The sequence below is a fragment of the Pteropus vampyrus genome, unplaced genomic scaffold, assembly GCF_000151845.1.
Source record: "Pteropus vampyrus isolate Shadow unplaced genomic scaffold, Pvam_2.0 Scaffold195, whole genome shotgun sequence".
Classification (NCBI taxonomy): Eukaryota; Metazoa; Chordata; class Mammalia; order Chiroptera; family Pteropodidae; genus Pteropus; species Pteropus vampyrus.
In genome coordinates, this window is record NW_011888976.1 from 530,656 (window position 1) to 543,589 (window position 12,934).

The 12,934-nt window shown below is 40.4% G+C and overlaps 1 protein-coding gene across 4 annotated transcripts; it reads right to left on the reverse strand.

Annotated features, from left to right (window-relative positions):
* Positions 1 to 520: 520 nt before the first annotated feature.
* On the reverse strand, positions 521 to 9,433 carry KCTD6 (potassium channel tetramerization domain containing 6). 4 transcript variants are annotated; one of them, XM_011371761.2, is made up of 3 exons: positions 9,219 to 9,433; positions 3,131 to 3,200; positions 521 to 1,927 (listed from the first exon to the last, which is right to left on the reverse strand). In XM_011371761.2, the coding sequence occupies exons 2-3, from the start codon at positions 3,155 to 3,157 to the stop codon at positions 1,241 to 1,243; spliced, it is 714 nt and encodes a 237-aa protein (XP_011370063.1). In that variant the 5' UTR covers positions 3,158 to 3,200; positions 9,219 to 9,433; the 3' UTR covers positions 521 to 1,240. The 4 variants fall into 4 exon arrangements, with proteins under 4 accessions (XP_011370063.1, XP_011370064.1, XP_023393408.1 ...); XM_011371762.2 differs by lacking the exon at positions 9,219 to 9,433 and adding an exon at positions 8,823 to 9,180; XM_023537640.1 differs by lacking the exon at positions 9,219 to 9,433 and adding an exon at positions 7,408 to 8,761.
* Between the last annotated feature and the right edge of the window lie 3,501 nt (positions 9,434 to 12,934).

The window sequence follows — 12,934 nt, forward strand, 5'->3', positions numbered from 1 at the left end:
ATGAACTTGGCAAAATAAGACTACAGTGAAACAAAAGTACACATATCTCCAACTTTTCCAGATCCTTCATTCACGGCAGTATATTTCTTCTTGGAAATAAACTTAACTTTAATAATAAAATACATTACTGGGTCACCATAATATACGAGAATAAAATAACTATAGAGCCAGTTTGTCCCTGTGCACAAAGCTAGGATAAGGGTCTCATTAAGAACTATGACAACTGGTGGCTTATTAAAGGAAAATCTTTAATCTTCAACTTATGTACTATTTGAAAAAGTTGTCAAACTGTATGTTCACTGTTCAAATTGCACTCTTTTAGACAACATTAATAATCCCATCTATTCCTGCTTTAATAACACAGTAGAGTTCTATAAACTGCATCCTAGGGTTCCACTGAGTCCTCTTGAATCAAATACAAATGTGCTGTAGGCAGTATATATTGGTCCATAAAACAAGCAATGCATACTTTAGACATAAAATGATTTTCCACATTAAGTAACAATAATAAATACAAACCTAATTTTTGTATTTCATTTTTTATTAGTTTTTTTTTCCCCCGGTAGACAGTACACTTGGGAATTACACTCCACCAGGCATAAGAAGTAAGATTTCTACCACAGGGACATTTTGTATTCAGAATCCAATATAAATATTTCTAGTCAGACATTTCCATGGCTACAGATATTTGGTTGCTTGATTTATATGCATAGAAAGAAACAGTTGTCATAACTGTAAAAAGCAGTACTTAACAAGTACTTTTAAATGATTGGAACAGTTTTTCTTTAATATTACAATACTGGTTATTGGTTTGGAAACTAGGTCACCCAACATGATGTTTTGATTTTTCTCAAAGGCATCATGAGTACTCTGTTTATTCTTTCATTCCTGCATTTTTAGCCTTCTAGTTGAGTTAGGGACCATTAAATCAGAAATCATTTTAGCACTGTAATAAAAAAAAAAAAGCTCTGTTAAGGGTAGATTATATACCATAATGATTTTCAGACTTCTTTTTATAAAAAAGGTATCTGGAGGCTCTGAACAGGCACATGCATACTCAGGGAGAAGGGAACAAAACAGAGGAGTCTCCTAAAGCACAAAACTTCCTTCTGGTTCTCAACGCCTTCAAATAAATACAAATAAAAAAAAAAAAAGAAAACCCACACTGTGATTTAAAAAAAAAAAAATCGTCTTCCATCTCCTGGAGACAGTTTCCAGGAACTTCTCCCAGGGTTGCAGATCAGTCATCCGTCTTCCGGGCCAGCCTACAGAAAGTCCAGTTGTGCTCCACTGTGTTCTCATTAGCCCGCTCACTCATGTGATGCACTCGAGTGTTGCGGATCGTGAAGCCTTGTTTTGTAATGTATTCCATCAGGTGGACCCGAAGAGAAACTTCCTGGTGATAATCACAGGGTCCAAAAGTAAAGGAAACCTGGCAGTCTCTGGTGTCCATCATGTGCTTATTCCACTTTGTAAAATAGTTTGAGATGCCTTCTAGTAAAGAATGGACCTTGGTGGTGATGGTTAATTGGGTTATGATGACAGCTACTGGATTGGAGTACTTTGAAAGCTTCCGAGTACTAGATAGCTCCACAACTTCTTCAAAAGTATCCATAGGATACAAAGGCTTAGGGTCATTGAGACACTGAATTAAGGGCTCGATTTGATAAAAATCTGCTTCTTTCCGAAGCAGATCAAATTCCTTAAAATCCAGGGGTAAGGTCAACTCTGAAGTTCTCAAGAAGTTGAGGACATATCGGAAAAGAGGTCCATCTCGATCAATGAAGTAGTTGCCTTGAGGGTCTCGAGCTGTGGGGAAGTCCCCCCCAAACATAGCTCCAAGCATAGAATCCGGGTAGCGCGTCAATGTAGTGAGAGACGTTGTGTACAAGTGTCCACCTACATTTAACGTGACTGGGTCAGTCATCTGAAATTTTTTAAAACATGATTAGTCATCTGAAATTTTTTAAATCCTCGCTTTGACAAGTTAAGAAAATTAAGAGTAACAAGCAAAGCAAAAGTTTCCTTTGGGTTATAACGTATTTAGCAATCCTATTATGCAAAATAGCTTTACTTTCAGTGGTAAACCCACCTAAACAAAGGGATCTAACATTCACTTTCATTAGGGGAAAAAGGGATAAATCCAATTCTTTAAAACTAAAAAACAAGGGCATGATTTCCAAAGGCCCAGTATCTAAGGAGAAGTTTTTGGTGAGAGTGTATAATGGTAAGACAAAGGCCAAACTAAAATAAACTAAGCTTCTGATTTTAAAAAAAAAGAGACTTTCATTTTTAATTCAATTTGACATAAATAGGCAAAAAAATCTTATTTGATAATATCACAACATGTATTTTCAATATTTCTTTTGTTTTTTCCCCTCAAAAAGGGGGGGATCATGAAAGTTATTTTTAGATAAAAAACTGTATAGATCTAATCTTCATAACTTTTTCGTGGTAGTAACAGTGCCACATACTAAGTTAAAATACATAGTTGGTCGACACAATACCCAAAGGCTAACAGCAGCTTTCAGATTTCAAAATCTGATAGTGTATTCACTTTTGTAACATTAATGTTGCAAATTTGGCCTTTAGTTTTGAAAAGCAAGCTTCTCAAATAATATATACCTTACGCTTCAGAAATCATATTTAAGGAAAAAAAATGAAGACAGATAGATAGACTTCAGGTACTAGGCAAGTAAAATATTTCTTACCAAAGGAAAAGAAAAACGGGAACACGCACACACTCAAAAAAAGTGCAAATGGGAGAAGTGGCACCTTCTCATTGGCTAACCTCCCTAACCACAAGAAAATTACATGCTAGACCCTTTTCATAGTCGCTAATCTATGAAGGAAGAGTTTTAAGAACAATAAACTTTAAAGGCCAAAAAATCGTGATCTCGCTCAAATCAGTGATTATAAAAAGTTACTTGGAGGGTCCATATTGAGTTTGCTTACATAAAAAACACGAAGCAAAACAAAACACCCCAAAATACATCTGAACTAAGGATAAGTTGCACCAATTTATAACTGCCAGCCTTACAAGCTATATTATACCTAAGAATATATAATGAAGGGGGAAAGACACAAAAATTTTGCCGGCCTTCAAAATGCATCTGCAAAAGCATCTCACCATATAGCCCCAGTCTCCATTATCCATCTGCTCCAGCGCTGCGTCTTGGGGAGCCCAGGTTCCAGGGAAACTTGGGGAGGAGAAAAAGACATGACAGCACATGTAACTACAAAAAGAAAGATTTCTCCACCCTAAAAAGCAGGCAAAACACCAGACAAGGACTCATCTTTGCTCAATTAAAACCTGCTACAGGACAAAGATCTGGGGAAGAAAGCATTTCTCCAGGACTTTCTATGAGTTCTCTATCCTTCCCGCGATGTGTAGCTTTTTCCAAGGTGTAGCTAGCTAATCTTTCCAGGGAAAATTATCACCCAGTAAGTAAACTGGTCATTCAAATTCTACCTATCTTCTCTGAAAATTCAATTTTTAGATTTTCTATAGAACATTATGATTAACTCGACAACTTTATCCTTGTACAAATCTATGATGATCTCTATCAAAAAGGTTTAAGAGAAACAAAAAAATTTTTTTCACCAGTATTTAAGCTATACAAACCAAACATCTCAGTAAAAGCAATAAAAACTATACATCTCAGCTCAAAACACCAGCATCACTTTCCAAGAGAAATACATCAGAATGGTACCTAATTATACTTTTAATGATATATTTCATTTTACACAATAATCAAAACAAATAGAAAACTATTTAAATGCCAAACCATTAGAGCACAATTTAAGGCAAAAAGAACCTTACTAATCTGTTTAGGAGTCATTCAGCCAGCAGTTAAGAAGAGCCAGCCTGAGGACACTGATAAACACCCGGATACTTAATGATGCCAGTTTGAATTTATTTTACCTACAATTCAAAATCATTTAAACAAACAGTTTCCCAGCTACTGAAGTGCTTTAGTCAGTTCCCTCTCACACACATCATTCCCCAAATCAACCAGCAAAGCAAACTGCAGAGCAAATTTTAAAATCTGGCAAGAGACAGTAAGATACATGGACGTATCAGTATTTATTCAGGAAAAGCATGGGCTTTTTTATGTGGTCTTTGAATAGATTCGCTTTTCCCAATTTTAGAGGAATCTGGCACACTATTCCCAGAACAGGCCCTGGCTACAGAAGATCACAAAGGCTCTTTCTCAAAAGGTCACTCAGGCATGTAGAGAACATTTGCATAGCACAGCATGGGCTGAAATCAGAGCCTGAAGCATCTATTTCTCCACCTCAAAAATTCTTCAAAGCAAACAAGCTAAAACGTGGACCAGACAACGTGCAGTTTTTATTCTCTACACTCAGCAACTGGATATAGATAGGCCTCCACATGCTTTAGGGTGAGAAATGGAACAAATGTCAAATTCAAGACTGTTGTGACAATTTTTCATTCCTCTGACTTGCTTCACAAACAGTATTTGAAGTCAAGCAAACCAAGACACAGGGTTTACCAATCCGTATTATGAGGAGCTGATTCAGTTACTGATATAACAGACTATCAGTAACTGAGCAATTTAAAAGGCCTGTCATCCAAAAATTCTGGTAAGATGCTCATCTTTGGTATTTTCTCATCACTCAAAGTATTCATTCCTGACAGCCTTAAATATAACTCAGTCAACCAACATTTACTGTAGGTCAATAAACATTATGTGCAACGTGTACACACCAAAACAGGAAAGGTACAATCCTTGCCCTCATAGAGCTTTCTATCTAACTAGAAAGGCAACATGCAACAACTGAAGTACAAAACAGAATTCAAAAGCGCTATATAATACATAGACTGGAAGAGGCCTTCCAGAAGAAAGAGTAAGAACAATTCCAAATGGAAAAATGGAAGACTTCTACGAAAAACTTGCTCAGCAGAACTCTGCAGAAATATTGGACAACCTGAGAAGGGATGCTAGAATGAAGAAACAATTTAAGTAAAAGGGGGAGGGGCCTTCCCCCGCCAAACACACAAAACATTCCTGATACAGCAAGCAGAGCATGAATTACTGTACCCATTTTAGAGATGCAAAATAGAGAAACAGCATATTAAGTGACTTGCTCAAGGTCCCACAGCTGGAAAGTAACAGAATAAGAACTTGGGTTTTCTGACTCCTAGTCTAGATCTTTCCATAAATCCTCTCCTTGGGTGGAAATCAAAAGAACAGAATCCAAGAAACAAGAAACTTAAAGGATTAACTTTAGACTCTCTACAGCTCTCTATTAACCCTATCCACCTACTAAGGATTTACTTACAAATTTAACAGAACTCAGTCTAAGTGAGCAGTCATAACGGGTTTGTAAAAATTCCCCTGAAGCAAAATAGAAAGAACCTACTCACTTGTGTGATCGAAGGCTGCTGTCTTGTCTTTTAAGTGAAGTAAAGAACTCCAGTAAATGAATATCCAATGGTTAAATGAGAAATGGGGGACCAACAACAAGCAAAAAAATCAGACATCAATGTTACAGCTGTTATGCAAGGTCTCTCCACTATTATTTGTTTTCCTTTGTAGCTGCTAAATCATAACAAGATAACTTCTTGAGCAATCATAAAAGGAAAATTAGATGATGCCCCTGAATCTGTTCCACAGCAAAAGCCAAGGTTCTGTTCTAGTACAAAGATGTAATGAAACCTCAAGCTTAATAATTCAGGAAAGCAATTATGGGAATATATATAAGCCCATGTTTCTTAAAAAACACCCAAAAGCCTCCCAAGATCAAAATAAAACAAAGTTACTATACAATAACAATGACTTAACTATCCAAAAAATCTAATTGTTCACTGAGAGAAAAAATAGTATTGATTAGTTTAAGTTTTATCACTACTCCTCACTTCTAAACATCCTCTATGGGAATGCTTAGATACGGCAAGAAACAAACCAAAAAAAAGCAGCAAGATTCTTGGTCATCCAATAGCTTGATAATCAGCATCTACCAGGAACATCTCAGAGATAATGCAGATGAATGAAACAGAACATAATCCAAAAGAATTTCCGGAATAGCTTCAATCTCTTCTAAATCATTTTCCAGAGCTGCTAACAATTAGAAAATGATTTATTTGCTTTTCATCTTCTCTTCTTTCTGGCACGGTCTCCAGTGGAGGGCTTAATGAGAAGTTAAATGACCACAAAACAGGCAGCAGAAAGAAGGTCTTGAAATGGGCATCGAATAGGCCTATTTTATTTGATGAAAACAAAGAAAAATCTAATATTTCAGAAAAAATTGCCGAGAATGGAGATTAAGAGGGTAACAATGAAAAAAATTTCCTTTAAAGTGAGCTGCTGTACTAAAGATCGTTTTAAACAGTGGCTGCAACCAAGCACAATTATAAAGTTCAAAGAAAGGCTTCAGACTCTGTAAAATTAGTTTACCTGAAAAAATCTGACCTTTGGCCCAAATAAAATTCTTGTGGAAACTGGCTGACAACTCCCAAAGAATATAAAGCACCACTGAAAATTTACCCACATTTAAGCTTCAAAGGTTGTGACTAATGTATGAATTCTGTTAGCAGATAATTAATTTAAGGAAAACACTAAAGAATTTATAAAAGCTTTAAAAGAACCTAAGAATTTTCTAAAGTAACAAATCTGAAAAATACACAATTCAACAAGTTAAAACCTTAAAGACTAAGCTAAGAACCCTGAAAGCCATTCTCTCCACCACTGTAGAATTGCAATTACAGGCCTTCTGGTTAAAAATGAACTAACTTATTAACACAAATATTCTGGGTTTATCATTTCTGCTACAGACCAAGACTAAGAATTTTCTGGGCCAAAATTTCTATTCCTACATAACAACCCATACATTGCAATACACATATCTCCAAACTTGAATAAATAATAAAAACCTGCCTTTCTATGGAAATCTTTGTGTCTGGCATTCAGAAAAGAAGGCTCAATAAATTCCATCTATACATACCTTCAAATTACCTTTGTACTGAATTTCTCTGTTCTTGAAATGTGGAAGTTTGAAAGTGAAATATTTTTTATAGTAACTAGTTCAGCAACATCTAAAGGAGTCTTTGGGTTGACATTCACCTACAGGCTGGCACAAGTAGCCAGGGGCACAAGGAGAATGTGATCGTGATCGCAGGTTATTCTTAACCATATGCCACTAAAGAAATGGATTGGTTTTTTTTCTGAAACTAATTTTTTTCTCTCTCCTCTCTCCATGTTGTCTAGAAGAAAGGTTCTCTAAATTTTAAAGTGACCTTAATACTAAAGAGCTGTCATAAATAGTCACAAAATCATTAAACTCCTCTTACCCTCAGTTTCCACAAGATAAAACAAGATAATACCATCTTCCCCAAAGCAATAATACCAGTTAGGCATAACACAAAGGCAACAAATGACCTACAGGGTAACAGATGAGGACTAAAGTTCTGAAGACACATGCAGGCCAAGTGCAGAGGAAACAGAAGATTAGGAGTGAGGAGGATCTGTATCCAAATTCTGCTCCATTACTATTATGAGACCCTAAGTAAATCTCTCTTTATGCCCAGCTGCTGCTTTGCGAGAAAGGAGAAAATAAGTGAGATCATGAATAGAGAGCTATTTGTAGACTGGCAAGTATTAAACAAACATGAAAATACTAGTGGCCATATAAACAAAATTTCTGTGGTAAATTCAGAAACTTGAGTGTGGACACAAATAATTTAGAGCACTGGCACGAAGACAGGGTGAATATGGGAAGTCCTCAATTTACTTACGAGCTCCCCAGGTCCTTCTTTCCCTGGCGCTCCAGAAGGAAGAACTACAGGTAAAGGGGCACATCCAGCTTTTATAAAGACTCCTAGATACCTGAGCTTCTTCTGGTCACAGAAGGAACTTCTCCAAGGCATGACTCAGGATTATTTCCAAAGAAAACCTGAGTCCAAGTAAATATGTCTATTCCATCTTAAATAAACTACAAATATCAAAATCCAAGACACTGAGGGATTGATTCATAGAAAGACCCACCCTAGGATTCCTTTATGGAGTAATGCTTTGGTTAAAATATGACTTATGAAAATTCAAATCACACAAACCTTAGGCATGGCATCTATGATCATCTATGGCATTACACAAAATGAAATATTAGTATGGACTTACAGTTCTCAAAGTACAAGATCTCCCAACCTACCAACCTTGCAGGTAAAAAGATTTTCCTTTCCCTACCTACACATTTGTTCATTTGAAAACATCTCAATCTTTGTCTCTGGACTCTGCTAAATACTGTCCCCTACTTTTTTCCTATCCTGGAATCATTCATGTACTTGAGCATTTGTGACAGCAAGAAAACGAACACCCGAAGGGGAAATGCTAAGAGACACTTAGGCTACCCCAAACAACCGTAGCCAAACCAGGTCACTCGGGGTCTCTCTGCACTGAATAAAACCTGTTCTGTCACAAAGTCCTAAAACTGAATTTATCAACTTGTTCTAGAACTGGTATACTTGAACAGAAACTTGATAACTTCAGATTATCCAAATAGGATCTCTGTTTAATTTCTCGCGTTCCACGCCAGATACAGCTCCACCACCATCAGCCCAGCAGGTGCTTCAGGGGCTCCCCATTACCATGGCCATTTATCACCTCTGACATCAAGCATTAAAAATGCCATGACACGCAATTCTGAGCATAAAAAACTCAGTTGCAGTCAACAGAAAATCCCCTATGGCAGGGCTCAGAAGCCCTGCGGTAGGGTTTAAATTAGGGAAAACCAAGGCTAATAAGCTCTCCCCCCACCCCACCCCACCCCACCCCCCAAAAAACAATCATTTTCGAGCACACCTCGAGGTATCCGCGGCCGGGCCCGGGCTTCGCTGTTGCCCCGTAAGCGAAGTCCCCCCACCCCGACCCGGCTCCGGTGTGAGACCGGAGATGCTCCGGGCCCGAGCGGGGGACGCGCACCGAAGCCCGAACCCGGGTCCGCCGAAACCGCACGTCCCCGCCAGGCGGGCCCGGAACCCCAGCCCAAGCGCCGCCGCTCGGCCGCGGGCATCCCGCTGTGGGCTCGTGCCAGCTCCGGAGCGCGCCGCCCGGGCTCCCCGCCGTCCCCTCGGCGTGGCCCCGCCGCCGCCTGGATTCTCCTCAATCCCACTCCCCCGGCCGCTCCGCGCGGGCTTCTCCTTGCGCCCGGCCCTCCGGAGCGCCGGGCCCCCAAGCCTCGGGCCCGCCCCCACTCACTGCAAGCTGGCGGCGGCGGCCGGGCCGGGAGACGCCGGCGGCCGGAGAGCGCGAGCGCGAGGACGAGCGAGCCCGCGCCCGGCGGCGGCAGCAGCTGCAGAGGGGACGACTGAGCCCGCGCCCGGAGTTGCGGCTCCTGCCGCCCGGCGCGGGAGGCGCCTCCCAGAAGAGCGGCGGCGCCACGAGCGCGGACGCCCCCTAATGGCGTTGCGTGCGGGAAGCCAAAGGGCCGGGCGGCCGGAGCAACTCAGTCGGGCGCAGCCAGGCTGCACCGTCAGGCAGGCTCCACCGCAGCCGCGAAGCCCCATCCACGCCCCCCGAGGCTCCGCCCCGAAACCCCGAGGCCCCGCCCAGAGCCCTCTTCTACGTCCTGCCTCCGCCTGCAGTTTGGGATCAGCCCAGTGACCACCCTAGCCCCTGTCTTCCTCTGCGTCCTTGGACTTAGTGTCCCCACCGCTGTTTTTCTTGTCCTTTTCATGGACATGTATGGGGTCCCGACCATGTGCCAGGTCTAAGGGGTACAGCGGCCTACCAAGACGTGGGAGATTACTAAATAGAGGAGAAAACAGACACAACCCAAGGAAACAGGCAGTAGACAAAATCGTGACAAGTTATGATAATAAGTGTTGGGTGGTGCAAGTTAAGAGGAACTAGGTGGAGAATAAGGGGAGGGGGCCTCTGCTTCAGATGCAGTGGCCAAGGAATACCTGGACACTGGGCCTGTGGCTGAGAACCTCCTAGCCTTGCCTTCCGTTGGGGAGGCTGTAATAAGACCTGTAATAAGATCTACTATTATGCCTGGTGGGCAGAGTGAGTAAGGGCAGCCAGGCCTGAAGGGTCAACATGCGCAGCCAGATGGGGAGAAGGGCAGAGCTGACTTCAGCAGAAAAAAAAACAGTGAAAAAGCTCTGAGGCCTAAAGGAGCTGGCCCTACTTGAGTCTGGGCGCTGGTATTGTTCTCATGTCACCAGGAAGGAAGCCAAGGCTGCAGAGGGTGAGGAATTACGCAAAAGACTCAGAACTAATTGGTCTCCAAGCATAGATTTCCAAATCCCATCTGTTCCTGCTAACCAGATCTCTGTCCCCTTCCTGGTGGGACCCAGTATATGACATTGGTTTTGCCATTTCCCCTTCTCCAGTAGGATAACCACTGAGAAACTCAACTGTATTTCATGTCATGTGTGTGAGCTGACTCTGAGGTTTAACTTCTATCATATGATCATCACAGTCATATCTGACTCTTGAGTTTTCTCTGAAAACGCAAACTGATAGGTTAAATAAATGACATCTGCTTCATCAACATAACTGAATACTGCATTATCATATTCAAAAAGACTAGGTGAGTATACAGGAAAATAAGTGAAAAAATAAGAAATGCACAAAATGGTATACATGGTATAATCCTAATTTTATTTTTAAAAACATAAGTATACATAGACAAAAATTTCAAGGAAATATACCAAATCACTGATCATAGTTCTCTAGGTAGCAGGACGGGTACGTTAGTGACTTACTACTTCTTAATGTTCTTCTGAATTTTCTATGTTTTCTAGAATTAATATTGAATTTATAATTAGAAAACTATTAGTTCTATTTTTTACAAAAGAAAGACAATACCGAAATTATCCAACACGCAGATGTCCAGAATTTGTTGCCACTGAAAATTACAGATTTGCCCCTGGCTTACAGATTTGCCACTGGTGTCCTTTGAAGAGTCATTTCCCTCTCAGGGCTTCTAGTTCCTCAACTAGAAACAGAAGAATTAACTTTGTCAGTGGTTTTCACAGAACTATTTCTACATATCTCTCAAAGTTTTTGTTGCTATTATAAATTATATTTTCAAATTTATAATGTATTGATGGTTATTGAAATGCGATGTTTTTATATAATAATCTTGTATTTCACAAACTTCAACTCTTTTTTGGTTCTAAGTCTATAGGCTCTCTTGAATTTTCTGTGTAAATAATCGTAGAGTCTGCAAGTAATGGTATCTTCCTATCTAATCTTTATTTTCTTTTGCTTGTTTTACTGAACTAACCAAAATCTCCAGCACAATGTTGAATTACAGTGATGACAGTGGACATTTCTATCTTATTCTTGACTGTTTCTAATATTTCAGCACTGAATGTGGTGTTTGTTTTAGATTTTTGATAGATACCCTTTATCAGAGTAAGGAAGCACTATATTGCTTTATTATGAGTAGGTGTTGAATTTTATCAAATGTGAGATTTTTAACCCCAATCTAACCAATTACAATCATGGATTTTATTATATTAAACCATCCATGCATTCTTAGAATAAATTTACTTTAGTGATGTATTATTTTTTCAATATACTGCTGGATGTTGTTTGCTAATATTTTATTTAGAGTTTTTTCCATCCATATTTATGTCTACTATTTTCCGCTCTTAGTCTCTCCTTATCTGGTTTTGCTATCAGAGTTACATAAGCCTCATAAAATAAATTAAGGAATAGGAGTCTATTCACTAGAGCAGCTTCTGTAAGACTGGGATTTTCTGTAGTTTGGATTTCCTGTAGGATTCTCCTATGTACCATCTTGGTTTGGAATTGTTGGAGGAGTGTTTACACCGACGCCCAACCTATAATATTCAATCCGGACTCAGGGCCCATCTTCTCCACCCCAATAGCTCTTGTGGTGCCACCAGGAATCTTCTTGTTGAATCCAAAAGACCCTCCTCAGATCTCCTCCTCTCGGGCTTTCTTGTAGTGATTCATTGACCACACCCTCTATGAGACTGTCTCTTTCCATGCCATTTTAGTTTTCCTCCTTCCTCTGCAGTGCCTCCTCTCAGACGCATGGAGATGCTCCTCCTCTTGCTTTACCCACCCCTATGCCCACACTTCTGGCCAAGGCCATCATTTCCTCTCTGTCTCCCCGTCTCTGTGGACTAGCTCAGCCACATCCATGGATTCCGTTATTGTCTCTAAGCCAAAGAGTCCAAAACCTCCAGGCCAGGCCTCTCTCCTCAACTCCAGACCTACAGACGCTGCGTATTCTACAGCTCCTACTATGTGCCAGGCATTATGCTAACTGCTTTTACCTTTTGGGTCAGCTCTCTCTTGCCGCATAATAAATTATCCCAAAACTTAAGGGCTTGAAACGACAAACATTTCTTATCTCACTTTCTATGGGTCAAGAATTTGGAAGCAGATTTGGTAGGTGGCAGATCTTGCAGTCTAGATGTCAGCTGGGGCTGCAGTCAGCCTAAAGGCTTGGCTAGAGCTAGAGAATTCTCTTCCAAGCTCACTCATGTATTTTTTTTTTGCAGGTGTAGTAGTTCCTCTTCACATGAGCTTCTCCTGACAACATGGATGTCATCCCCCAGAGCGAGTGATCTAAGAGAGAACAAGACAAAGCCACAATGTCTTTTATAAACCAGCCTTGAAAGTGACATACCAATAGTCTCTTGGTCTCACAGACCAGCCCTATTATAGTTTGGAAGGGTACCACACAAGGCCACAAATACCAGGAGGTGGGGATCATTGGGGTTATCTTGGAGGTTGCCCACCACACCCTCACAACAATGCTGAGTGCAGATTACCCACATTATCTCTTGGTATAGATCAGAAAACTAAGGTAAGTAGAGGTGAAGTCATTGCTCAAGGCCACACAGCCAAGTGTGAGAAGAGAGATTTGAACATATCCTGCCTGGATCCCCACAATTTTCTCCTCCTTCACACTCTATCCTCTGATG